Source organism: Corvus cornix, chromosome 4 (genome assembly GCF_000738735.6).
Source record: "Corvus cornix cornix isolate S_Up_H32 chromosome 4, ASM73873v5, whole genome shotgun sequence".
Taxonomy (NCBI): Eukaryota; Metazoa; Chordata; class Aves; order Passeriformes; family Corvidae; genus Corvus; species Corvus cornix.
This window is the reverse complement of record NC_046334.1, coordinates 32,395,849-32,423,454: the sequence shown is the minus strand read 5'-3', so window position 1 is coordinate 32,423,454 and position 27,606 is coordinate 32,395,849. Positions and strand designations below refer to the sequence as shown.

The 27,606-nt window shown below is 41.2% G+C and overlaps 1 protein-coding gene across 1 annotated transcript; it reads left to right on the top strand.

The window, feature by feature from the left end:
• Positions 1–315: 315 nt before the first annotated feature.
• On the top strand, positions 316–27,422 carry LOC104697086 (microsomal triglyceride transfer protein). Its single transcript, XM_010411665.4, has 18 exons — positions 316–488; positions 4,835–5,022; positions 5,601–5,744; positions 7,756–7,863; positions 8,616–8,732; positions 9,761–9,900; positions 10,780–10,930; positions 14,290–14,447; positions 15,316–15,484; positions 16,053–16,160; positions 17,115–17,327; positions 18,343–18,554; positions 19,166–19,263; positions 19,365–19,486; positions 20,266–20,493; positions 24,249–24,373; positions 24,742–24,912; positions 25,783–27,422. The coding sequence occupies exons 1-18, from the start codon at positions 428–430 to the stop codon at positions 25,949–25,951; spliced, it is 2,682 nt and encodes an 893-aa protein (XP_010409967.2). The 5' UTR covers positions 316–427; the 3' UTR covers positions 25,952–27,422.
• The last annotated feature ends 184 nt before the right edge of the window (positions 27,423–27,606 follow it).

The window sequence follows — 27,606 nt, the reverse complement described above, 5'->3', positions numbered from 1 at the left end:
ACAGCGATGATGACAGATGATGCAAGACAGTGGAGACAGTGGTCAGGATCCAGCTCCTGGCAGCAACAGACCCCATCACCCTTTGGTTCAGAGTGAGGAGTGGTGGCAGGATCTCCTGGTTCTTCCAGCACTGGAGGTGGGCTCTGCTGCTCAGAAATGGGTCTGTGTGGGCTCAGTATTCAAAGATGAAAACCGAGGTGATCGATAAAATGGGGTAGAAACTGCCAGTTACCTTAGTTCTTAATAATTAACTGGAAGTCCTTTCATGAACTTAGTACCTGAGTGTGGAATTTGGAATCTGACCTTTACTACATCTAGATAAACAGTGAGGCCGAGCCTGTGGCTCTCTCTGCAAGCTCCACTCTCAGCTCACTTCTTGGAGGTTCTCACACTTCATGCTGCAGTCAGGAGCTCAGCAGAGTCCAGCATGATTCTTCTTACCGTGCTGTTCCTTTGCATCATTTCCACCTATTCAGCCTCTGTTAAAGGTAGGTCTGTACTGGGCTTGGTTCAGCTTCTGCCTCACCAGAGGCATAACCAGTGTGTGTATGCAGATCTGTTTTGCCTCAAAAATTATCAGCTTTACTCAGACATGCTTGAGTAATACAAGATGCATTTAGTAGTTAGGTTTAAGTGCTTGTGGCATTCTTCTCAGCAGAGGTGATGGAGGAGACAGTTTTCAAGTGCACAGCGCCAGTGGTGTGACCAGGAGATCAGGGATCTTGACCTTGCTTAATCAGGACATACTGTGGGGGGCACCGACTTGAAAGGGACTTTTCACACCCTCAAAAGTTAAACACACAGAGTGCTCTGGTGGAGCAGAGCCAGGAAGTGCTTAGGGTTCTCCAGGTTTCAGCTTCTGAGCAGTTGACTCAGCTACCACTCAAGTCAGTACGAAGCATCCCATTAATTTCATGAGAACCTTGCTCTGTAGTAAGTCTTGAAAATCTGGGTGTCTGCAGAAGCCCTGTGAGTAGAGCTTTACTCAGGTGTCCTGACAAAGTCAAGGGTATGAAATCTTGGAGGCTGTCTGCTTCAGCAGTGCCAGTGTATGAAGCAAGGAAACGTGTCTTTAGTAGTGCCTCTTCATGTACAACCTCACATTAAATTTAGAGGAACAGCAACCTTATAACATGAGCTGAGTTTTCAGTTTAATGAGGATGTCTTCATCATGATGAGAAGCAGGGGGGACACGCCATCCTGGGTTAAGCTGTTAAAAAGGCTGTAGAGGTGCTCTCATGGATGCCACCTCCTGTTTCTTGCAGGGAATCCAGAACACTGTGTATGCACAGAGCAGCAACCTTCCTTCCTCCCTGCCTCTGTACGCCCTCATGACAGGAGTTACAAAGGAGAGAAGTTTGTAGGCAGTGCCTTTACCTGTGAGCTCATTTTGTGAGACTGCCAAGTTCAGTTTATGGCTAGGTACCAGTGTGCCACATTTCTGATGTCTGGTCTTCCCAGCTTCCCCTTAATATCAATTAAGCAAAGCTTCTCAATGTGAAGAAATACTTGCTTGTCACATCCCCAGGATACTGAGCAAGCATTTTCTCTTTAATTAGTCGTCCCTTCAGCTCTGCCAGATTTCATCTCTCTCTTGTGCAGAGATTGAGAGCTAAATTACTGGCCCAAAGGCCACTTAGGGTCTCAGTGTAAGAGCTGGGATTAGAATTAGTGTTTTAGCTTTTCATCAGGCTATGCTGCCTTTTGGAAATATTGAAACATTATTCTATTCAGTTCAGGTAGGTCAGCACACATGAAACTCTCCTACTGCAGTTCGACTTGAAAAATGTTTTCAAATAAGCGGATGGGGTTTGCTTTTTAAAGCTATCTGGTATCAGAGACAGTGGCAAATATGATTTATGAAGGTAGAGCTAGCAAGTAGTTAGAGACACACATGCTATGCATGCCATATATATTAATAAAAGGCACAGGACTTGACAGCTGTCTCTACTCATGCAGTGTAACCTTCTGTATTATACAGTATCATGATTTAATTATAGACTTGGCATGTTACCCTTAATGACGGACAGTTAACATTACTAGTCAAACTATGTGTTATGCACTCCACCTTGGAAGCAGCACTTCTGACCCCAAGAGAGCATGGCTGGGCTGATGGCAGTCTGTGTGTCCGTCTCTCCTCCCTTCTCAGGCGGTGGGACGCTTGCTGTCAGCTGAAATGTCAATGGCTGCACAGGCAGCAAGGATTCCAGTGCTGTGCTGAATACAAAGGAAGGAGCTTCTAAAATTTAGGCTCTTTATTAAGTAAAGTTTCTGTCAGAAAGGTGTTGGAATATTCCTTTTAAAATAGTACTGGTGTTTTCTTCATGAAAGTTGGCATGAAAATTTAGTTGTGCTGTTTTGAATACTGGTTCTGGTCAGTGACCCTGTATCTCTCTCTCATCTGTCAAGATCCCCCTCGCCTCTCAGCCTGACCGCACTATTCAGTTGTCTCTCTCAGCTTCCTCATTTCCACCAGGATAAATGCTAACTCTTTGAGACTGCTTTCAATACTGCCTCATCCCTGCTGCTTCTCTTATGATACACTGTTGGCGTACCCTTTCCCAGTCTGGCAACTAAAGGTGTCTTCTGCCTGGCTCCTGCAGTGTTTTCTATGTGTGAAATGGTGAAAGCTTTCAAAACCTAATGTTCTTCTAGCTCCCAGGAATACTTTGCAGTTATTCGTTTCTTCAATGACACTTGCAAGAAGCTGCTGCATCATTTGCTCATCTGTTTCCTTTAGGATGGAACAGGTCTTTTGTATGTGGGGACAAGCAAATGCTAAAAGGGAGGAAGAGGGAAGGAGCTCTTACAAAAGAAAAAAAAACCCATGTGTGTGTTCAGCTGTGGGGAAAGGAAGAGGGTAGGTGAAAGGTGCTTTTAACTGAAAATAGGGAGGGAGCAAAAACCACAACGTCCACCACCTTAACTAATAAGACACTTTTCGCTGAGCATCCAGATAATTTCTCTTGGATGTGCTTTCCCCCACTTCTTTTTCTTTAGATGGGACTGCGTTTAGAATGCACCTAGTGGGTGGTATTCCTAAAATCTCAGCTGATACTAAGTCCCTTGCACTGCGGTTTCTGCTGCAAATGAAGGGCATTTTGAACCAGGAAAGGAAACAACTGGCTCCAAGGGACTGCAAGGAACCAGGGGTGTCCCTGAAAGGCATAGCCACCTCTGAGCAGGCACTGAGCATCCTCTACTCTCAAGGGCAAAGTAGCTTCAAAGCTGGTAGGAGTGGGGGGAATTGGGGAAGTGGCTAGGAAATTCACAGTAAACCTGCAGGAAGAGTTGTGTGACTTTGTTGGTGACTTTGTTTTGAAGCAGACACACAAGAAGTGCAAAACCAGAGGAGCCCCATTGAGTGAATCCTTCAGCCTCCCTGGAAGAAAAATCAAGTTACAGCTTTGGCCTCTCACATGTGAACAGGCTGTGCCTGCTGGGATCACCAAACTTGCTGCACCACATCCCCAGCTGGCATAAAGTATAAATGCATTTAGTTCTGTAGCTTTGTCAGTTTACACATCTTGCAGACCAGACTTGGTGGAGTGTCTGTTTTGCTCAGGGAAAGGTTCTTTGAAGCTAATCTTAATCCACTGCCATGGTATCTGAGTGAACAGGGGAAGGAAGTGAGCAAAATCTTAATGAAACAGGGCTTTTGGACTCTTTGAGAACGCAAAATATATCCACCCACCCATGATGGAACTACCCTGTGCACCCACCTAACTGGGTTTTAAATATGAAAGTGAAATAAGACTGGTTTTCCTTTTTATCAATGCAGTGATTTGAAATTTATTTGAGTGAGTCATATAAAACAGGGGGATATAACATAAATCGAGATAGCCTGATGAATCTCTGCAGGGGACTTTGAAGACACTGATTGCATTACAGCATGTTTAAGAATTTGTGTAAGATGTTGTGATAGATTTTTCTTCTTTTCCCCACCTTTCCCTGCACTTGTCACAAGACTGAGATGTCCCTGAGGACAGCACTTTGTGTTTCTTAGATTAACTCTGTTGTGAACTTGTTGTTTCTGCGCTCTACCTCCTGATCTCCATGAAGAAATTCCCAGTGGATTCAGTGGTGCAGCATTTGGGTGTGTGAAGCTAGTGCTGTGCTGCTTACAGATAGCACCTAAGGTCACTGTATGTGGATTTGCTTTGAGAACATTAAGAGCACTTTGTGCACAGCCAACTTCTTTTTCCTTCCTTCCCTTTTACATTCCTTAAAATATAGCAATTAACAGCAGAGACACAGCTACAGGGACAATTACTGAGCTTAAAGAACAAGAGCTTAATTATTTAATCTAAAAAAGACATTCTTAATGTTTTCATTACCTTCATGTCTCCCTTGGACAAGACTCTTAATGGAAAGATTCCCAATAAACGTGCAAGAGATGCAGAGAACGATTTCTGTTGGCTCCAACAAATTACATCAGTGCATTTCACATTGCTAAGCACAGGAATTGCATGATTAATTACAGAAAATTGAGTTGCAAATAATTTTGGATTAATTTGTAACATATTGCCAACAAATATGCTAACATAGCTGAAGAAAAGAATCTGACAGTCTTTAAGTGAAGAGCTAGAAGAAAGGATTTTGTGACCATTCTTATGTTAAATATGTAAGATATGTAAGATCAGTGTCAACTTAATCACAAAAAAACCCGAGCTGCTTCAGTGGAACAGCCTCTGAAATCAAAGTATCAGGGTCAGTCCCATAGATCTCTTGTTTTTAATTCAATTTTTAATTTTTCTAAAGGTGTTTCTTAAAAAATGGTAGAATATGTGAGTTAGTAAATCTAAAATGCTGTTTGTTTTTGCTCTCCAAACAGGGCACACTACTGGACCAAGCCTAAATAATGACAAGCTCTATAAGTTTGCTTACTCAGCTGAAGTCTATGTTGATGGGGTGAAAGCATCACTGCAGAAAAGTGCAGGATATCGGATTTCTTCTGGTGTGGATGTCAACCTCTTATGGAGAAATCCTGACAATGATGATGACCAGCTGATCAAAATTACGGTAATGAATGCCATCAGACAACTTAAAACATACACAATCTTTTCTGCACTTATCTAGCTGCTAATCTAATCTCAGAGAACTCACTTTCAGAACATGAGCTAAACTTCTTATTCTCTAGTATCATCAACTAAACCCAGCTGCTTTGATGATCTGATTCCTGTTCAGTGGGATTTCACAAGTATGTATCTAACATCATAAGCCAGAACTTCAGAATATCTCCTATATTTTGAAATTGCATCATGCAGCACCTGTAGCTTCAAACAACTGATGTGCAAGCCCTTACCCAAGGGGCAATATATGTTGTCTGAAGCCTTCAGTTCTACCTACAAATCATGACGTTTGCTTGTACCATGGGTTTGGTAGTTAGCTTTATGGTGAGGTTTTCTGACACTTATTTCCCCAGTGGAGAGTGCTGGCTTATTTTGTAAACGTAGACATAGTAATCATAGAAGGTTAATAATCCCAACCAGAAATTAAGAAATAAAGAACATTTATCATGTGATTTAGTCTATCTAGCCTACTCCAGGCCAATTCTACACTGCTCTCTACATTAATTTTCTCTGCTTTTACTTTGCTAGATAAAAGATGTTCAGGTTGAAAATGTGAATGAACGTCCAGCTGCTAAAAGCATCTTCAAAGGAAAAAGCACAGAGAAGATCATCGGGAAAGAGTATCTGGAAGCTTTACAGAGGCCCATAGTGCTTGAGTTAGTCCGTGGAAAAGTAAGACCCTGTCTTTTAAAATTCAGTCCTGGAGGAAACATGACACAAATCTTTTGTAACAAACTTGAAGAATTTACCACTTCACTATTCTCTCAGGTTTTTAATAAGCCATTGTGTCCTATCAGTCTGTGTGAAATACAGTAGTTTAGAACAGACTGTAATTTACCCGTACAAGGGGCCCTTCTAGCCCAAGCCTATTGTGTGTTGAGAACACCACACAGTGGGGAAGTAAAGAGCAGATTGTCCACAAATCTATAGTACACATATGGATATGTGCACAATTGCTATGTGGGATTTGTGCTATTGACTTCAGCGAGGGCAGGATTTTGTCCTGAAGATCTGAAGGCAGAAAAGGAGATACAATTTGTCATAAGGGATGTTATACCGAGTCTGTGAGGAGCAGTGTTAATCACTTTAAACCCTTATCAAGTATTTTCCCAGGACTGCTTTTCCCAGTTCTTTGGTTGCTTATTTACTTCCACATCCCCTGCAGTTTCAATGGTCCCAAGTTAATGAGCTTGATGCCAAAAGAGCTACAGTCTTACATGTTTTTCCCCCACTGGGAAATTGTCTCCAAAAATCAGAAGAGAAGGGTCAGAGAGCAGGTGTGTCTCAACACATGCCTGGGTTTTATAGACTGCCCTGAGAGAGCACCGAAGCAATGTCCCACCGCAGGAGCACCCATGTCTGTTTGTAGCTCTCAGCATCCCCGTTTCTCTGAGAAGGGGATTTAAGTACATCCATCTCACCCTCTTCTTTCCTGCAATGCTGCTTATATGTCCCCTTGTACTCAGCCTGCTGTTCTGGCCAGGGAGTAGTGAGGCTCAAGCCCTGGCTGCTCCTGCCTCCTCTCCCTGGTCCTTCACCCTCCTGTTGCTTGTGGCATTAGGCCAAGACCCCACTTTCCCCTCTGCAGCCCGAGCAATGCTTGGCAGGTGGGGCATGGGCAGAGGGGCTGTGAGAAAGGAGGAAGGTTGAAGGTCACACTCCCTTTTCCCTCTGCAGAGCGGAGTGAGGGCTGTGACACTTTATCCCAGCAGGATCTTTACCTCCTGCTGTAAATAGGCACTGAGCACATACCCTGTCCGTCAGCTCAGCCTGCTGAATTGCAGCTGCTATCAGACCTGCTCAGTAACTTTCAAACTCAGCCTTGTCATCAGTTTTACAGAACATAAAAAGAAACAGGACAGCGCTGGCTGTGAACTGTACACATCCCTAAATGAGAACAGAGGTGCCAGAAGAACACAGTCAGAATGCATTACATTACACACACTTAACATGCTAAGGCTAAGATGTAGTATTAAAAACTTGGGCTTTTTCTCAGGTAGTAGGGTCTATACACTCCTTTAATAATTTCTTTGTGGTGTGGTACTTTCATCCCTGGCACAGTAATTTCACTTTTCAGGGTTGCCCCGAGATAACACACTGATTGTACTTACAGTTCCAGAAAAAGGGGCGCTTTTAAAGCACCTTGAATGCTAAGTGGAGGTGCAAAGTCTTGTTACCAGAGGAGAGGCTCAAGCACAACAGTTGACCAATGAAGTGCAAAGGTTGTGATATGTGTGACACGTCATTTAAGTCATTCTGTGATTTATCTATGATTCGTCCTGAGTTTTTGTAACCTGTGATTAAAGTGCAACAGATATTATGCCCCAGTGGGGAGTGATTATCTGAGGATTATGTGGAAAAATGGGTTGCCTGTGAAATTATGAAAAGTTTCCCATTTTCCATCTAAATTCTCTCTGATTCCAGGAGGAGAGATGCTCACTGCACTGAAACTGTGCTTACGTTCAGCTGAAGGCTGAAACGTGTTTGCACTGTTATCATCAGGCCCTGCAGCTTCTTGAGTTTGCTTAAATAAGGGCAACAGATCCAAATTCAACTTCCTAATGAGAAAAAAAGTAAAGGGAGTTTTTCTAGAGTGGATCATCACTATTCCTTTCTCATTTAACCCCATTTGTTATATGCATTTGGATGCTTTTTTATGTACTTTATTTTTTTATTCCTACAGGTCAAAACCTTCTACTCATATCAAAATGAACCTGGTTTTACTCAGAACATTAAGAGAGGTCTGGCTAGTCTTTTCCAGCTACAGCTGCACTCTGGTTCTTCCCGTGAGGTATGGTGCTGTATCAGGCAGTATTATCATCACCTGAGGAACAGGCAGAGCCTGATCTGCTCTGAAAGGCAGACCTGTGGCTCCTGCTGACTTCAGAAGGAGTAAACTGTGACAGAAATCATCCCTTTGATCACATATGAGGTTGGGGACATAAAGACAGTCTTCTGAATATTTGGTGACACAGGTTAAGTTGCTGCAATTAACATAAAGCAGTAGTGCAATCCATTTGATTTAAAATGCCTTTTTCAATTTTGCAGAGTTTGGTAATAAACCACCTTAAACCAGGTCACTATCAAAGTGATTATACTGCTGTTTAAAGTTGGTTGATTCCTAAATTCAATTCAGTGGAGTCCCATTCTAAATCAGAGTACCCCCACAAAGTTAGCACTGGTTTAGCTGCATCCATTTAAGTTGCCTTCCATTGTTAAATTTGTATATCTGTCCCCTTGAAAAAAGCTTGAATTTAACTCAAATTTGTGAGTATAGTGTGAGCTGCCCCGTATTTCCTAATTCTTCTGTTTAAACAAATATTGTTACTTTTCTTCATAGCCATCTAATGAATAGTACCCCTGCCAATCCAAAGCAGATGGTTAGAACCACTGACATCCTCAAAACTGTGAAATAAACCCAAGCAGTGCAGCATCTCAGGTACAGGATTCCAACAGTGGAGAAAATGTTTCATCTTTGGAAGGTGTTCTGTGATCCCAAAGACAAATTCAAGAAATTGTCCTAATCTAACTCTCTTTTCCAAGGTGGACATTTCTGGGAAATGCAATACTACTTACCATGTGCGGCAAGACCAAGTGACTAAAATAAAAGACCTGGACTCCTGTGAAATAAAAAAGAAAGGATTTACCAGCCACAACCGGGTATGATTTCTTTAACAAAGTAAAATCTATTCTTCCTATTTAAAATATATTTTTAGCAGCTACTACTCATCTTCTCAGAAGTCCTTCTTGCATTAGCGAAAGCAAATTCTGTATGTAAATATTGTAGTTTTACTAGCTGAATGTCATATGTAGTTCCCATGGAGAGAGCACAGATTATCCTGTAGTGTAAACCAGTTTGGCTCAGCTGATACAGACACAGTCACAGGGATAACAGTAACCTTTTTCCCATCTGCTGTAAATGCCAGGCAAGATGCTGACTCCTGAATGGAGCCTGGTCAGGCTTGCCTGGAAGGTCAAAGGCTTCCCTAATGCACAGGTGTAATACAGGAGATGTGCCGCAGAGGTAACTGAAGCCCTACTACGGCCCTAATGGTCCTCCACTGTTAGTAAATGTCGTTATAAGTAGTCAGTATTGAGGGCAGGCTGGACATATGCTGAAGGCACTGGGATTCTCTTCATCAGAAACTGACCTTTCCCAGCTTGGAGAAGTACAAAGACAGCACACACTCTCTTAATAAACTGCCTTAACACTGTGGCTGGCTTCCCAATTTTCACACTTACCACAAAGACATCATCTTGTTTACAAAACAGGAAGCAAAGCCAGCCACCTTGTTTGATCTGACTATGAACATGACAATCTCATTTACAAGACATTTCTCTGGAAAAGATTCTTGTCTTACTTAAAGCATATCTTAAACTAAATGTAGTACTGGGTGTTTTCTCAATTGCAGCCTGCTCCATAACTTCCTGCCCTGTTCCCACGGTCATTTACCATGGTACATACTGAATTTGTAGCACATGGTGTAGAAGTGAGTGGCTTCTTACTGCAGAAGGAATTCTTAAAAACCTGGTTTGTAGGCTTAGCTGGAGATTCCAGCATATATGCACCTCCCTCATATGGCTCTACTTTGTAACAAGTCTTGCCCTCATTTGGAACTGTGAGCTCTTTTCCTATTTTGTTGTTTATTGAATAGCCCTCTCTCTGTTTTATTTTTAATTATTTTCAGATCTTGGATGTCGGTACAAAAGCCACATCTGCTACAGTTTATGTGCTGGAAGACAGTTTCATTAAATCCATTAAGGCAGAAGAAAATTTTGTTTTCCTTCTGAATTACCGACAAAAAACAGGTGCCAAAATAGTTTCAAAGTAAGTTGGGCAATTGGACTGTCGCTGATGGTAGCAGGACTAGTGGTTCAAGTCAGGTTATATGTGTAGGTCTTATAGAATCGAGATCTAAGGCTGTAAATTCTCCAGGTAAGGATTTAGGTCTCTTTTGTATCTGTATACAAAATATATATCCAATTGTGCCAGGTGCCAGGTCCAGTTTTGATTAAGTGTTCTACCACACCGCAAATAATAAATAATGGCATTCATAAGAAGTTAACTGGAAACAGCAGGAATTGGCTAAAACTTTTTAATCTACCCATTAGTGCTGTAGGTGTTCTGTATTCTTATTTTTCAAGAAATACTTCTGATGGATTTCCATTTCTAGTATGTGAGAGTTTGGAAGTATAGAAAATAAAATCTACTGCATAGAAAAGAAACAACAATGAAACCTAGTTCTGTCTTAGACTCCAGACTCCAAAGCACTGAAAGTGTGGAGATACTCATACAAGATAAATGATTCAGGCATCTCAGTAATATTAGATATTTAAAAGAAAAAGTACATTCAAAAATCTCACTTTCCAGATCTTTTAAGAACAAATATATGAAACATTTCAGAATGTATGTGATTACTGAAGGCTGTTTATCAAGTGCTATAAATCTGTGCTTTAGAAAGTCTCTCATATAGGTATTTTATTGCTCATAACTCTAGCAGTAATTTTGCTGGTGTCAGATATTTCTGTTACCTTAAAAAGCCCATAGACCTGCCATGTTCTGAACATTTAAAAATAAGACTTCAATAAGACTGTACTCCAGATTTTTTTGTCTGTGGAGGGTTTTTTTGTTTCTTCTTGCTGTGCTTTCTGCATCTCTTCACTGATGGTTGAGCTCTAATGGTGTTCTCACTGTGTGGATGTACAGGCAGAGGCTGGAACTGAGGTCGGTACAAGCTGGGCTGGGACTGATTGCTGCAAAGCAAGTCGCCAGTGTGATCAAGACCTTGGACCCCAATTATGTTGCCATGCCCCTGGAAGCAGAGCCAGTGAAATCCGAATGCAAAAAATGCCCTTCAGTAAGTAAACACAGGTTCATTGGACATCAGGTTGCTTAGCTGAGCAGGACAAGTGTGAAAGGAAGTTTCTGTCCAAGCAGAACTAGGACAGGTCCAACATATCAATATAAAATACACCCTGGAGTGGGGAGTATGGAAGTGTTGCAATGGTGCTCACCCCACAAGAGTGTCTTAAGATCTACCACTAAAAGTACCAACCTTTTTGCTCTCTTTCAAAGACTGAGTGCAGTATTTCTCCAGATCACTGGAAAATACAACACCCTTTTGTTTTATCTCACCTTTGCCAACCTTGAGGTGGCAGAAGCTTATTTCCTCTGGGTAAGGGGGTGGGAAATTAATTTTAAGGTGGTTGATTGGTGTTCATAAACAGTTCTGTCATGGAGGAGCTGAACTGTTCCTAGAAATTAAAGTTCATTAGCCATTTCTTAGGCAGGCTAAGCATTTGTTGATAATATATCTAACCTGTTCTTACTACCTGACCCGAGGTAGTCTTTTGTTTAAAAGATTTTACGGGTATTTTATAATTATAAAATGGGACTTTAGTATTCTTGGGAAGTCCAGTAATATTCTCATTTTTCCCTGGGAAAAAAATTGCCTTGTTTTTTTATATTTAAGACGTCTGAAGGCTAAGAGCATGGTACTGTAAAAGCATCATCTTTTGTTTTACTAATGATATTCATCATAAACTAAATAAATTACTACAGGGACTGTTAGCAAACAGTATTAATACTATTACCATTGAGAAATGAATGGGAACATTAAAGATCATTAGTCTCTGTTTTTGATAAGCAAGATCTAGCTTCTATTCAGCACACATAATTTTAGTCCTCCAGAGATACTCCTTATGAGCACAAATACATTCCTATATTGGAACTCATGCTAGTTATTTGGAAGTAGCATTACACTGTAGTAATTTATCTTGCCTAGTGCTTGTTGAGCCACAGAGAAGACCAAAACCACATGTTTGGGGAATATAGAAATGATGCTGCATGTGTGCTGGAGCAGTTCTGAGCAGGGAACATCAAGGCATCCTAAACAGAGTAGGGACAGGTGTTTTTTCCCTGACTCTGCCCATCGGGGTTTGTGCTGATCAATTTGTCACTTGGAACTGAGTTTGTCAAAACAGTTATAATTTCCAGACCAAGGTAACAAACACAGGGTATAATTCCTGAGCACTGCCTGGGCACTGAGCTATGTCATTATAAACATAATGGCACGAGGAGAATGAAGTCCTGCTCTCTCACTGTATTTTTCAGTAACTGCTATGAAAAGCTGGGCTCTATAAACAGAACACTGTATCCAAAGCAGCAACACAGCATATGGCACTTATATATCATAGTATGCATTAATGCCCTGCTGACATGCTATGCCTTAGAGTTTTACATTCTCAAAGCCCTTTTGAAATTGTAACAGGTCTTGTCTCTATCTTTATGAATTTGGTAAAATAACCATTACTATCCTCATTTCCCAGATGGCAGCACTAGCTTCTCTGAGGTTATGGCAAATGTTTGCACTTAAAATCAGGCCTAGATTTCTGTGTTTAGACAACATAAAGTGTGCTCTTTTCAGAAGTGCTCCTGCATCTTACACTCTTTTATGCTCATGGTTCCTATGGTAATGGATTCTTGCCCCTTCTGAAAGTGAGGTGGGTTTGTTCTGTCTTGTGCAGCCACCCTTTGTATGTTGGTAAACAGCTGTCAGGCACTGACATTCAAAACCCACTCCTGCTCTGTTTAGAACCTCTTGGTTTGGCTGGAGTTTTCCTAGAGTGCCCACAAGACCTCTGTTCTGATCTCTCTGACAGAGAAACAGAGATCTGTCTCATGCTGAGGTGCCATGTGGAAGCATGTGCATCTTGTGCCTCAATGTTTGGGTTATTAAAACCAAACTGCCTGACATTCACATCAGGAGAATGAGGGTCCTTATAAAAGTCATTTGTGGAAAGTTTTTTTAGTGCCATGGTCACTGCAGGAGATGGCAGCTGCTCCTTGTAGCCGTTGAACAGTTTGATCACCCCCCAAAGAGGAAGGCTTGGTCTCCACTCTTTCGCTTGAGGTGGCTCCAGCTTGTATCTCCCACCTTTCTTGTCTCTAGGGTATGGGCTAAACTGACTAAGAGCAGCCCACACAGTTGGGCTCTGCACGGGAGAAAATACAGGAATAATGAGGTTAGAGATTTTTTTTGCTGGACTATGGTGCAGCTTCAGCGGGGGGAATAAAAAGTGCCCCATATGTTTATCCAATTTCAGTTTATAATAGGAGCACTGACCTTGGTGCTAAGCACTAATCACCAGTTGAGGTTAAAAGACCCATCTGTGCCTCAGAACATGAGCTCCTCCCAGGTGGTCATTAATCCTTAGGAAATATCCTATGTCTCAATCATTGTTGCCTAATTATTGTTTGTTACAGTCGATAGAAGTTGCACTCTGTACTGATGAATGATACTTCTAATTGCCAGCAGGTTCAAGTGCTATTGCCCAATACAAAATCCACAGAGGGGAAGTATTTTAGTAAAGGTCAAATGGGTGCTACAATTATTTCCCACTTGGGAAAACTGCAGTAAAGACTGCTGCAAAGAACAGCTGAGTTTTCACCAAGGAATGTTCTCAATAATTTGAGATAACAGAGGCAAATGCGAGGGAGAGAGGAAAGGTCAAAATACCGGCACCAGTTTCTTATGGGAGTGTATCTGGAAGGACAGATATGGGTGCTTTGCTACCATGTTGGCTCATTTGGGTAAAAAATGTGGTGCGGGAATAAACACAGCAATTACCTGTTCTAATACCATCTTACCTTTCATTTTGTACAATAACTACAAATCCCTTTGTATGCAAGTTTATGAATAAAAAATGGGAATAACTTCTTGGACATTTAATCCTGTTCTATACTAACCCAAAATTACCATCTTGTCAGAAATTATGATTCATTTGTGAATTGGGGATTGTGCATCTCCCTCTTTAAAAAAAAAACAAAACCCAAAAACTTAGGAAAAAATGGGAACATAAGGTAAACACCATATTCACCGGAAAGCACAGTAAATTTGCAAGAGAAGAGAATTCACTTTATTCCAGTTACAGTATAAATAAACTTGTATTGTTCCAAAAGAGATTGCATTTAAGGTCATGTACAACATCAGGAAAATACTAATAGTGTTGGAAGAGAGACAGCTATAGAAAGGTTTCAAAGGTATTTGTGCTGGGATATCATAAATCAATGAATACTTAGCTAAAGGATCATCAATCTGTTGGATTTCAGCTGATTTGAGCAACAGCTGGCCTACATATCTGCATTTAGTAGGTCTGATTTTGAGAACTGAAACCCCAATCTGAGAGATTTGACATAATATGAATTGTTTTGCAGCTTTCTGAACACTGGCAGAGCATCAGAGAACATATGCATCCTGACAAACTTTCCAAAGCTGAAGCAGCAAAAAGCTTTTTGTCCTTCATTCAGAACATCAGAAAAGCTACGAAGGAGGAGATACTGAAAATTATTAGAAGTGAAAATAAAGAATTTCTGTAAGTTGCCATGAACGAGCTTTTAAAAGGTTTAAGTTACTGAAAAATGCAGAAGGGCAAATTGGATGCAAAGAGATTGAGTTCTGCTGGTGATGTCCTAGCAATGCAAACCCAGTGTTCAGTACTGTCTGGAGGAAGAGGAATTTTTTTTTAAGTTATGTTTATTTTTATATTGTAATATAATAAATTTTCAGCACACCCTTCAGCCACCAGGGTTGTATCTACAGTGCAAGGCCAACATACTTTGTAGTGTAGCCAAAGGTTCTCAAACCAAATGCTTGTTCTGAAACACCCTATAACTTGTTCTTGACTTCCCGTTTGTTTCCTTCAATTGGAAATTCAACAAAGAAGGGGAAGATTGAAGTCTGGGAATTGTCCTGGTATTAGAGTTTGGTTGTGAACAGCATGCACACTGAGACTTGAGAGTTGACAAGCATTTCTGAGTCATATGGTCAGGATCTTTCCAACAAATTGTAGCAGTTGTTAGCAATAGAGATAAACCTGAGAGTCACTCAGGTAGCATAGAAGCCTTTGTGTGCCATTGTGTATGCAGTATTAAACCCACTTTTTTACATTTACAACCTTGTCCTGTAAACTTTAATACACTTGTGGTAGTTTGGTTTTTAATACCTTTTTTGGTCCCCTATTTGCATAAATTCAAATATTATCCATACATATGAGTTCGTGTACCATTTTGAGGTGAAGGAGTTGAGGAATACTTTTTCCAACAAGAGTAAAAGATTCTCTTACTTGCAATGAAGAGATCTTTCAGCACATTAGCTTCTTTCTTTCAATCTGCAGCAAAGTCCTTTCAGTATTGTCTGACTCACTGCAATGATATGTTCATTAAATTTCCACTTCTTTGTAGTCCACAGGTAGTGGATGCCGTAACCTCGGCTCAGACACCAGAATCACTGGAGGCCATACTGGAGTTTCTTGACTTTAAGGATGCAAGCACTTCTATCCTGCAGGAGCGATTCCTGTATGCCTGTGGATTTGCTTCTCACCCCAGTGAAACACTCCTGAAATCTTTAACTGTAAGTCAAAGGACAAAACAAATACAACAGAGCTAATTCTCTTATGCCTCATCCCAGTCAAAGGGAAAGGGAAGAAGAAACAACTGCTGCTGTTTCTAATTTTCCTTTCTTTATGCCTTCCAGGGTTTCCTATAAGTGTGCCATTAACATAGATCCTGAAAACAACAAACATTCCTAGGTCCAGACTGAAAGTCTATTTACTTTGTAAAATGTTATGAAAATCAGCTACTTGGAAAAGAAACATAATACTGAATGTTAGGAAAATTATTTGAGGATTGTTTGATTGTTGTCTTATGAAAGTCCAGTAACCAGGACTGTAAATACTTTTTTTTTTCCCCCAAATGAATCTACTTGAGACTGAATGTAACTCAAGTTGAAAATGGCAGTCAGTTATTATATGTAATATATATGTAATGATAAAGCTGTGCTGTGCTTAGCCTGACCCCAGGCCATTGTGGTAATCACTGCCCTTGCATTGCAGTGATGTTCACAGAAAATGAGGACACTGCAGAGTGTGGCTCGTGATATTTACACTGAGACACTAAACAGCTTTGCTTTTGCATGACAGGAGAAGTTCAAGGGGGATGTCGCTAATGAAGAAATCAGAGAAACTCTTGTCATTGTCATGGGAGCGCTCATCAGAAAGCTGTGTGACAGGGGAGGCTGCAAGCTTCCAGTGAGTATCTGGTGGTCACTGCTGCCCAAATTCTGGTCTGCAACACATGTGACTGATCCCTGCTGACATTACTGGGAGAGCAGGACAGACATGGGAAGCAGATTCTCCTGCTTAAAACAAGCCCATAAACTCCTATGTTTGATAGAGGATTGCATTTTTTTTTAAATAATGACATATACTTTGTCAGATTTAGGCTTTATGTTGTCTCTTCCCTTTTCTGTGGATCTCTTCTAGTTTCCCCTTGTCTGACAAATTTTTTCTTTTCTCGCTGCTGAATCTGTCAGCAGAAGCAGAACTTGTGCTCCCTTGTCCAAAAGCTTTGCATATCCTCAGAGAAACACTGGCAAACTCAGGATCTGTTTATTATTTGCAGTCACCTTAGGTTATTTCACCTCTGTGAAGAGAATTCATTGGTTCAAGTACTCAACTGTGCCCCAAACATGCACAGAAAAACCCAGAAGGAGGATTTTACTCTGAGCTTGAACTGAGTAGATGCTGGTGTTAAAGGATGGGAATGATCAGACAAGGCTGCTGGATCTGTGTTGTTCAGCACTGCAGCACACTGCTGAAAAGATCCAGAGCACCTGAATGGGCCCTTTTGATTTTCCTTGATAATTGCCAAGCACTTTTATAACATTATGTTACGAGGCACTGAAGAACACTTCCCTTGCCTTTTTTCGTGGGGTCATGTTGGCCCCACAAGGAAGACCTGTGAAGTCCCTGAATCAGGGCAGGAGTAGCTGGCAAGTGATAAAACTGTGGATCAGGTGTCACTTGTGGCTGCAGTCACTTTGGTTATGCTTGAAGGAGCCATCAACATACAGCTCACAAATGACACCTTTGCTAACCCTGTGCAACAAAAACGAGCTAGAACCCAGGCCTGCCCCTTCTACTCCTGCAAGGGGGAAAAGGGAGATCTATCATCACCATTTAATGTGCTGTTGATTTTCTTAGGCTGTTGTGGAAGCCAAAAGGTTGATTCTAAATAGACTGGAGAAGGCCAAGAAAGATGACAATGTGCAGATGTACCTGCTGGCACTGAAGAACGCACTCCTTCCCGAAGCAATTCCAGTGCTTCTGAAGTACTCTGAGTCAGGGGAAGGGCCCATCAGCAGCCTTGCTGCCACTGCCTTGCAGAGATACGATCCTTCTTCTCTCACCAAAGAGGTAAGAAAATGTACCACCCTAGAAAAGAAGTGCGGGAGACTGTATTAAACATAAAGGATTAATTAACAGAGTTCATTTCTTGTCATCACCAGCATGGACAGTGAGGTTGAGTACAATGTCAGTAAGTTTGCTGATGGCACCAACCTGTGTGGTGCACTCAACATGCTGAAGGGGAGGAATGGACTGGTGGATACGTGCTAGTCAGCCCTTGGCTCCAGGGTCACACACAGCCATGCAGTCTGCTGGGAAAACTGGGCTCCCCTCGCAAGAGGGAGCCCTTGGGCACCTGTGCAACCCCTGTTCTTTCTTGTGCTTTCACATGGGGAGAGCACAAAGTAAGAGAAGGGTAAAATAGCTGCATCTTACCCTGCAGCCTCCAAGAGTAAGAAAAGACATAGAAAATAGTGGGACCTGACATCCTGCCTCTGCTGCATTATCCTGCATTCCATTTCATACCCACTGCTGGCCACCAGGACTGAGGCTGTCAGGGTGCTCTGCAATGAGCATGCTGGAGGCCATTCTGTCAGTGGGGCTACATGGCTTTCCACGAACTCCCTGTAACAGAGATGTGTCACAATCTTCTCATGGACGCGAGGCCACCACAGGTCACTATCTAGAAAATAAAAATCACAAGATTCTTGATTTTTAAAGTACATACTTCCCTAACGGTGAAGAAAATGTCTCTCTTACCACTGCCACATTAATTTGTTCTTAGTGCTGCTACTTATTTACAGCCCCACTTTGAAAACCAGTGTGTAAGGCTGTATTTGGTCTGTGGCTGAGAGAACGTAACAGATGTCCCACTTGTCCTTGTGGTCACTGAGCTATCTATACATGTCTCAACATTCCAAAAGGACCATGAAAAACATGATGCTGAAAATATATCCTTATGTATTAGCCTTAGCTATGGAGCTAACTTAAGCTAATTTAAGCTGATGTTATAAACGACATTCCAACCTGTATTTTGCCCAGTCATCTGCATGAGCATTGAGTGAATAATGTGTTTCCTGACCAGGTGAAGGAAACAATGAACAGGATATACCACCAGACTCGCAGAGTCCACGAGAAGACAGTGCGAACCACAGCAGCTGCCATCATCTTAAACAGTAACCCATCCTACATGGAAGTGAAAAACATCCTGCTCTCCATTGGGGAACTGCCTATGGAAATGAATAAGTACATGCTCTCCATGATCCAAGATATACTGCACTTTGAAATGCCTTCAAGGTACATGAAGTTCAGTGTAAATGAAAAAAAAAAAAAAGCCCTTCCTTACAAAGAACACACAGGTTCTCATGAATTACTAAAACTTAAGGAGAGTATAAAAAGATATCTTATTTTTATATCCCTTGTATTGTTATTTCAGAATAAATCCCTTCATTTCAATGTAGTTCTTTTAATAGCTATTCATATTTTCACAGGTACAAAAAAGAATTAGGCATCTGACTTGCATTACTGTGACAAATGTCATCTGTTGGTCTTAATTCTCTCACTGGGTCCATTGCTTTTATATTTTAAGAACCAGTGATGTGGAAAAATTTTAAACATCACAGCATGAGAATGAACATAATCAGTATATCTTTTCTTCTGAAAACCTTTAATTTTCAAGCAAGACCTTTGCTTGCCTTTCTTCCTATGACTGCAGGGAGTACCTAAAATTGAAAAGGAGACTCTGGGTTAGAGCAGATTTTTAGTGGGAAAAGGTAAGGGTTTTGAAGACCCTCTTTCCTATTGGGAAATTCACTCTCTCTCAAATTTGATCTTTCTACTGAAAAATAATGGTACTGTAACATTTTTGTATCTCAGTGGTTTTGTTTGTTTGTTTTGAAATACCACAGCAAAACAGTTCGGCAAGTTCTGAAGGACATGCGTACCCATAACTATGATCGCTTCTCCAAGATGGGCTCTTCCTCTGCCTACACTGGATATATCACACGTATGTAACCATGAAACTGCCTCTGAACCTTCTTGGTATTCCCAAACATTTGATTAATCCACTAGTTTAGTCACAGGTACCTTCTTTCTTCTTTAATTAAGGTGGTCCTGATGTGTCATCCACATACAGCCTCGACATCCTCTACTCCGGCTCTGGCATTTTACGGAGAAGTAACATGAACATCCATGTTTTCGACAGAAACACTGAACTTCATGCCATCCAGGTAACTGCCACACTGTACATAATAAGTAAGCCAGTATGTGGTCCTTTTCTTACAGCTTCTAAATCAATTCAGCTAATGCTTAAGACCATATGGTTTGCTGGGCAGAGAACAAGCCAATAACAGGGGAAAACCAATAAGAGGGGAAAACCCCACAATGTGGCATATATTTGCCATAAGCAAAACAACAAGTGTTTTGTTCTGCATTGTACATCAAGGTCTGTGTCTGTGTAAAGCCTATGCTGTTTATCTGATGTAATCAGTAAAAGCTTTGTGAGTTTGTAAAGTCAGGTCCTAGCTCAGGTATGTCATAGAATGGAAATTCAAGGAGTAGATCAAATGTACAAATCAAAGAGATTTAAATGTCTGTGTTTTAGACTTTTCTTAACATTGGCAAGAATCTTCAGTATTATAATTTTCCTAAATTTATGCAGGACAAAAATTGTGCAGTGGAACATCTCTGGCTTTTCCTCCACACTGTCCATGAAAAATAGTCATATGAATAAAGGAAAATGTGTTTGAAAGAAAAGTAGTCTCAGGATTGTGATCTTCATGTGGGTAAATTCTGCTCTGCTCCCCAAAGGGCAAAAACATGGCATGAAATTATTTTATTTTCCATTTTTATAGGTGCTCTACCTAGTTCCATGAAGTCTTAACCTCATACCTTTTCAACTACAGCTACATAAATTAGAATTAGGCTTGTAGGCCTTAAGAAAATGTGTAGGGCTGTTATGGGTCAGGCAGGATTTTTTCATTGATTCTGTATGACTGTTTTTTTGTAGGTGGTGATTGAGGCTCAGGGTCTGGAGTCCATAATAGCTGCAACTCCTGATGAAGGCGAGGAAAACCTGGACTCCTTTGCTGGCATGTCAGCCATTCTGTTCAATTTCCAGCTCAGGCCAGTGACGTTTTTCCAAGGGTATGGCGATTTAATGTCCAAAATGCTCTCGGCAACTGGAGATCCCATGAACGTGGTGAAAGGACTTGTCCTCCTCACAGATTACTTACAGGTACTAACAGCACACTCTTTGCTTCTTTTTCTGTCTCTTAAGCAGAGACGGTTCCTCCCCCACACTGCTATTGTAGGACACCTTATTTTGTTTCTTTTCAGTGCTAATAAACCTGACTAGTGTTACACAGGCTACCCTTCCTAGGGGAGCAATAGAAAAGTCATAGGTATTAAAAACCAGAATGAAACTACATGAAAAGCAACCTAGAACAAAGGTGAGAACAGATCTTCTAGAAAACAAAGTGCAACTGAATAAAAGCAAATCCAACTGAGTTTCTGTTGAAAACTCGTATCCCCCCATAATTTCTTGTAATACAGTATTGTCCCATGTGACCACCTAAGTTTTCCTCTTCACTATTTGTCCAGGGACCTTGTGTCCAGTTAGGCAATAACTGTCAGGTGAATGAATCACCGGTACTTTCCCAGATAATTATCCTTCAAAGAACAATGCTAAGAGGTCCAAATTTCAACATTTAATTCTAGGCAAAACAAGGAATTAAAATGAGGATTACACAGTTTTTATGCAACTGTCACCCCAAATGATATACTAATTTTGTGCATAAAAAGATTCACATATAAATATAACTGGCTACATATTGTGTTATTGGAGGACTAAGAATCTAGACATCTCTCTCTTGGTTTGATATCTTTGCTCTTCCCAAGCAGGGATCTCCTTAGAACCTGTGGATTTGACAGCTGTACTCAGCTCATGAAACATCTGCTGTCTCAAACTTCACTTTTTACTTTTCCTTCCATTTTAATTCTTGGCAAAAGAAAATGCCAAAGATGATGAGACAATCCACTCTGCTCAAAATTACACAGAAACACTCTCTGCACATGACAGGTTTCCCCATCCAGAACCCAGCTCAGGTCCTTCTAATGGTATTTTAAGTCCAGAGGGCTTCCCAAGTAGTGCCCAAATTGGCTTACTAAAGCTCATTCCAACAGTGCTTTACAGTTCACACACAGATTATGGGCAAAAACTTTACCGTGACCTATTTAACAAACAGACCGCAGAGGTGAGAAAGATAATCATGTCTAGTCCTGAGCACAGGGAGCATTTAGAGAACTAAATATTTCCAACTGCTGTGCATGCACCAAGCTCCAGACATACTCTGGCTGAATCAGATGGCTGGGCACCCTCAGAGCTCTGTCAGCCAGCAAATGCTCCACTCCTTGTCTTTGGAGAACCTCTCAGAAGTCTGGGGCAGCCAGGGCTGGGACTGTGTGCCACTTTTAACAATATCAGGGTGTAGTGTTTTCAGTCAGTCACTGACTCCCCGGAAGCCTCAGCAGCAGTGTCTTACCTCCACATCCCACAAGGACAAGCGTGGTTTTAAAGCACTGTTGAACACAGCTTTGGGCTGAGCTGCCTTTTAAGCACAGCCCATCTTTCTAAGAATGGTCTTACAGCTATGCTCCATCTCAACAGCACATCAACATGGTTTTGGCACTTCCATGTGGCCACAGTGGTGTTTGAGGGCTAAGAATAACCAGAAGTTATATTCCTGCTATAAAATAAACAGCTCTCATAAAACTGTTTTGAGACTGCATTAAAGTTCAGCAGTGTTAATAGTTCTCCTAGGCAACACACCTGCCAGAAGCCCAGAGAAATTAAATACTGTATTAATAGGTCAGAGAAGCCACTTGAAAGCCAGACCCCAATGGAAGGTAGCCAGTTCCCAGAGAAGTGCCTGTTGCAGCCATCTCTGCGTTGCATTACAGTAAGGTTGCATTACAGTGCAGTACATAAAGACATTTTTTTATTGAAACATTGCACATTTCAGCATTTTGAACAGTAACAAATGACTGATTCTGATCTTTTGGATCACATTTTCCACTGCAAATGAGACACAAAGCTTAAAATAGGAAGGGAAAGGAAAATATTTCTCCTGAGGAGGCTGGGTCCCTGTGATTTACACCTCCCATCAGCCTGGATTGGATTTGCACATGAGACGAAGGACAGGGCTGAGCTATAAATAAGGAAATAGATGAGCTAGTAAAACACAAGACAAGTGCTCCTTAGCTTCTCTGCTGGTTTCAGTGACAAATACAATTTAATTCTAGGTAGCATTTAAGCCTTGAACTGTGCAGCCTTTGCAAACCTAGCCTACTTTAATGTTCTTGGGTGCAATTTGACAATGCATCTAAAAATATCTGCTACTCTGGTTGTGTGTACATATCTCTGCCAGCATGTATACTGTTACCTCCTCACTCATTAGCAGCTATCCACCAATCCAATCTCAATTAAAAGCAAAGTAAAATAAAGTAAAACAAGCTTTATCTCCACACCTAAGCAGACCAACAAGGGAAGTATTTTATGCCCCGTTGCAGTTGGTATAAAAACTCACTTTGATTTCAGAAAGACCACAATTCCAATCCGTGATTTTAACTTGGGTGAAAATGAGAAATCAGAGCATCATATGACCACACTTTGCTGGGGTCACGCTGAATTTATAGGCCACAGCCAGCCCACTGCATTCTTTAAATCTCAAGCCCACTTTAGCAGCAACTGACTGCCAAGATGGCTCTGCCAAGCTGGTTCTGTCAAGGAAATAATTTCAAGGATAGTTAACTTACCCTAAAAGGTGAAGTAACCATGTACAGCTACCATAATTATCCAAGTCTTCGATTACAGCCAGATAACTTTAATGTTCTGAACGAAAACCTTCCCTGACGTTTCTCCTTGCTATAGGGATTAGGAAGCTAGACTGACTCTCTGCTTGCTTCTTTCTTAAATATTAGGACAGCATTAGCTGGAGCTACTGGACTACTGAATAGCTAAGAAGAGAATAGAGACTTCTAGGGTGCCTGGACATCAAAAAGGGGGAGGAAATTCACATTTCCATGTGTCCTATAAAGGCCTGCAACGTTACAGGTGCTGAGAATACCACAGACACAGAAACCTGGGAGGAGGGAGAAAATCCATCTGTGAGATGGGAGAAAGTGTCCTGTATGTGAGGCACATGATCAAAAAAAGCTTTTCCCAAATTAATGTTTCTTTTAAAATGGTGAATTAATCCACTAGTTCTTAGGGAAGCAGAACAACTATATAAAGAGAGCTAGATTGTCAAGCTGGGTGAACCTTAAAATCTTGGATGTGTGTCAAACCTTAAAAGTAATGAACTGCCATGACCCTGAGCTATACTACCACTTCCTAAATGCACTTTATGGATGTGTTTCCAGTCCCGCCTTATAGGTTTCATGAAGCCATGAGCACATTTGATATTTGATAGAAAATGCATTAAATGCAAATTAAGGTGCATTAGCTGATGGGTTTGAAGCCACTGAAGACATAATTCCTGTCATATGGTGGGTTTGGAGCCACTACACACAGCACAAGTGGCAGCATCCTACTGCCAGTGCAGTAGGATGGTGCTGCAGTCACACTGCACTGCATCTGTGCTGGGCTTCCAGCAAGGAGTTTAATCTGATTGAGCTGGACTGCCATCACAGCCTCCATGGGGCTTGTGTGGTAGCTCTTGGAGACATGGTATTCCCTGCAGTGACACTCCATGCAGAAATTATGCCAGCTGGCACACAGGGGAGAGGGAAAGGATGCAAGGTGCCTTGCCGTAGCTTCATCCCATTTTTGAGGGAGGGAGGTGCATCAGGATGTTTTGTCCATCCTTTCAGAAAATCCCTCTCTTCCTTTTCGTTCCTGCAAAAGGACAAGTGCTGTGAGTGCAGTACCAAAGGGAACAAGGAAACCTCTGAGGTCTGAAGTCAGTAACCTGTGCTTTCCTATGGCTTCAGGAAATCCAGCTGCAGTCTGGGCCAATGGCGAGTGCAGAGTTCCTGGGTGGACTGGCCATCGACATCTCCGGGGGGATGGAGTTCAGCCTGTGGTACCGGGAATCCAAAACCAACGTCAAGAACCGGTGAGATACTCCCAGCACACTCTGTAGCTGTAGACAGCTTAGGCTCCTGAGCCTTGGTAGTCCCAACAAGAAGAATTTAAATATAAAAGACCTTGCAGATGAGTTAGAATTAAGATGAGTTAGAATTAAGTAATTAAATAAATTGAATTAAATAGGTGTGTGCATGGGAGAACATTTGTACTTCTCTTTTCCTTTCCACCTGGATAATACCAGTTCCCGGTGGTCTCATCTGAATTTATACACTTTTATGTGAAGAACAGGCTCCCCTGAGGGCAGTTTTTATGTGTGTATGGTAGGACTGTTTGTAATTCAATTTCCTCTTTTCTAATGTGTTTTGAAATAATTGTAATGCTTGAATTTTTTTGTAGGGTAGCCACGTTTATAGCTGGTAACACCGAGGTGGATTCTTTCTTTATAAAAACTGGTATGGAAACCACTTTGGAAGCAGAAACATCTTTAGACTTTATCTCCACGGTGCAGTTTTCACAGTACCCATTTTTGGTCTGTATGCAGATGGACAGAGTAGAGTCTCCATTCAGGTAAGAACTAACAGCACAGACTTTTCTGAGGTGTCCTTTCAGCCAGCTGCTGGAACTTTAGGTTTTCACAGTCACAAGAGTTTAACCACTGAGGTCGAATTCCAGCCCAACACAATCAGGTGCAGCGCAGGCTGTTACTGACCTCTCTGCTAGCCCATTCTTCCCTGTTCCTCACCCCTAAGATTCAGAAAGAACCCTTTTGGAGATCACAACTGATCAGATCTGAGTGTGCACTTTAATCCAATTTTTTAATTTGGCTTTGCAAGTGAACTAACTCAAGTGGCAGGACAGTATTCCCCTCATGTACAATCAGTTCTGATGGTGACCTCAGGCTTTGCCAGCAGTAGATCTCTGTTACACTGTTGAGAGAGGAAATGCAAAGCCATAAATGAGCATCTGCTATTTACTAGTGTCAGCAAAAGTACCTGGCTGTTAAGCTCTTGCAGCCATTGTGTTCTATCATATTGTATTAAGGCACCAGTTTTCCTGAAAACTGAACAATTGTGCAATAAGGATAAAAATATGCTTTTCAGTAGCCGAAGAATAGTAACTGAATGGGGTTTACTACTCTCGCCTGATCCCTATTTGCTAAGACCTAAGGAAGATAACATTTGCAGAGCCTGTGTCAGGTTTCCACTCGGGTTGTTCTCATCAAAAAGATGGTAAAAACCTGAGAGGAATCAAAGAACTTGAGGATCTTCAGGAAATCCTAAGAAAGCAGTATCTGCTATTCTGCAGCCACTAAAACAGCTGCTGCTTCTATCTGCTCACTGTGGAAGTGCCATCTCGCCTGTGTGCAAGGTGTTCCTAACAGGGTGCAAGCTCTGCATAAACCTGCTAATGCCAGAGCCTGGTGCTGTGTCTTTGCAGGACTCACATGACCAAGTATGAGAGCCTGCCCTCTGGCAGGCGCTACACTGCCAGGAGAGGGAAGGCAGCCGTGCTGGCAGGGAATGAATACCCTCTCCACCAGGAAAACTCCAACATGTGCAAGAAGGTGTTCGGCGCAAAGTCTGACTCTGCCGGCAGCTGGTTTTGAAAGCAGGACCTGAGCTCCTTGCTTTCTGGAATCCCTCAATGACTTAGGCCTGCATGTACCTTACCAACATGGAGCTTGACCTTGCACTGCTGCAGTTAATGGGAAATTTGCCATTGATTTCAATGGGCCAGGATCAAACTCTCAGTGCGTGCACAGTGTTTACATATTAACCTATATTTAAAACTTTTGTAAAAAAAAACCCTAAGGCAAATAAAGACCAATTTGGTAGTGTTCCATGCACTCCCTTAAGGGTGGTGCTTGTTCTTCATTTTTACTTTTTTGTGCCAAAAGCAAAAGTAATCCTTCATTTTTCTTTCTTGGGGAATACAGAAGTCTGTGTTTTTGACATACAGGAAGAGCAATTATGATGTATAAAGAATGATTATTTATAAATATATTTTAAAGTATTTAGGTGTTTTAGGCCTATGACCAATCCCCATTCAAATTTTCGAGTACAATTAACATCCAGGTAGGACCATGAATTCCTGCTTACTCAGTATTGCCTGTTTACAAAAAAGCAGGTTTTATTTTACATGATTTCAAAGGGTTTTGTGGTTTTTTTTAAGCAGTCAGAACTCGATTATTATTATTTATCTTTTGGAGGTTTTTTTATTAACTGCTGTAGTTAAATACAATCGATTAACAGTGTGAGGTAATGTTTCCAGAAGGACTTACAGTTGTCTTAATTCTGTTCTCGTTGAAATCAATGGTATAATTTCTGTAGCTACCAGAAACTGGAGCAGAGTTAAGCCAACACTGGTTGCTTGTCAAGGTTGCCTCCTAAAAATCTGTGTCCCTGTGTGTAATCAAGGCAGGTGCATTTCAAAAAATGAGCACCCACTAAGGCAATTCTGAACTATGATGAAGTAAAGGGTCTTGAAGGAAATACGTTTTGGATGCAGTCTAGCAAAGCCTGTGCAGAGCCAGAACACTTCTTTTAGGTAAGTTAGGCTTGTATTTCAATGCAAAAAAAAAATCACTACTCAGACAAGTCCTCTGATTAAAATGACTTACACACTTCAGGCAGTGTCTTCATAGGATCTATGAAAAAAAAAAAAAAAAGTTTTACATTTACATCAGCATTACAGATTAAAAAAGAATATACGCCATCCCAACTCAGCTGATCTCTGATCCATCTGATTTAATTTTTATAGTACAAGGTGTGCAAGTGCTGGTCACAAAAAAAGTAAAATAAAAAGCCAAGAACAATTGTTTTTTCAAAAAAAAACCCCAAACCCAAAAGCAGGCAGGAAAAAGTCATAAATAGATTGTCATAAAAAAAAAATTACTACAAGATTAAGAAAAGAATCCAAATTCTTTTGTGTTGTAAAAAAAACAAGAGTGCAGAAATCTGCAAAAATCAAACTGTCAGTGGGATGAATAGTCTGCTTGTTGTCTTTCCTGAAAATGCTGGCACATTTCTAGTCAAAGCATAAATAAAACCGGTAAAAACACACTGTGAAGAAATGGTTTACAGTCTTATTGTCTGTTACTTTCTGGGTAGGGAAAGTCTGTCACTGGGGAAGGAATGGTGTTGATCGGGGTAAGAGGAACCATTTTACTCACCTTCACAATATGAAGCAATAACTTCAGCTGGAAACTCACTTGTCCTGAGCTTCCTCTCTAATCAGGAGACCTCCAGCTGGATGCACCAT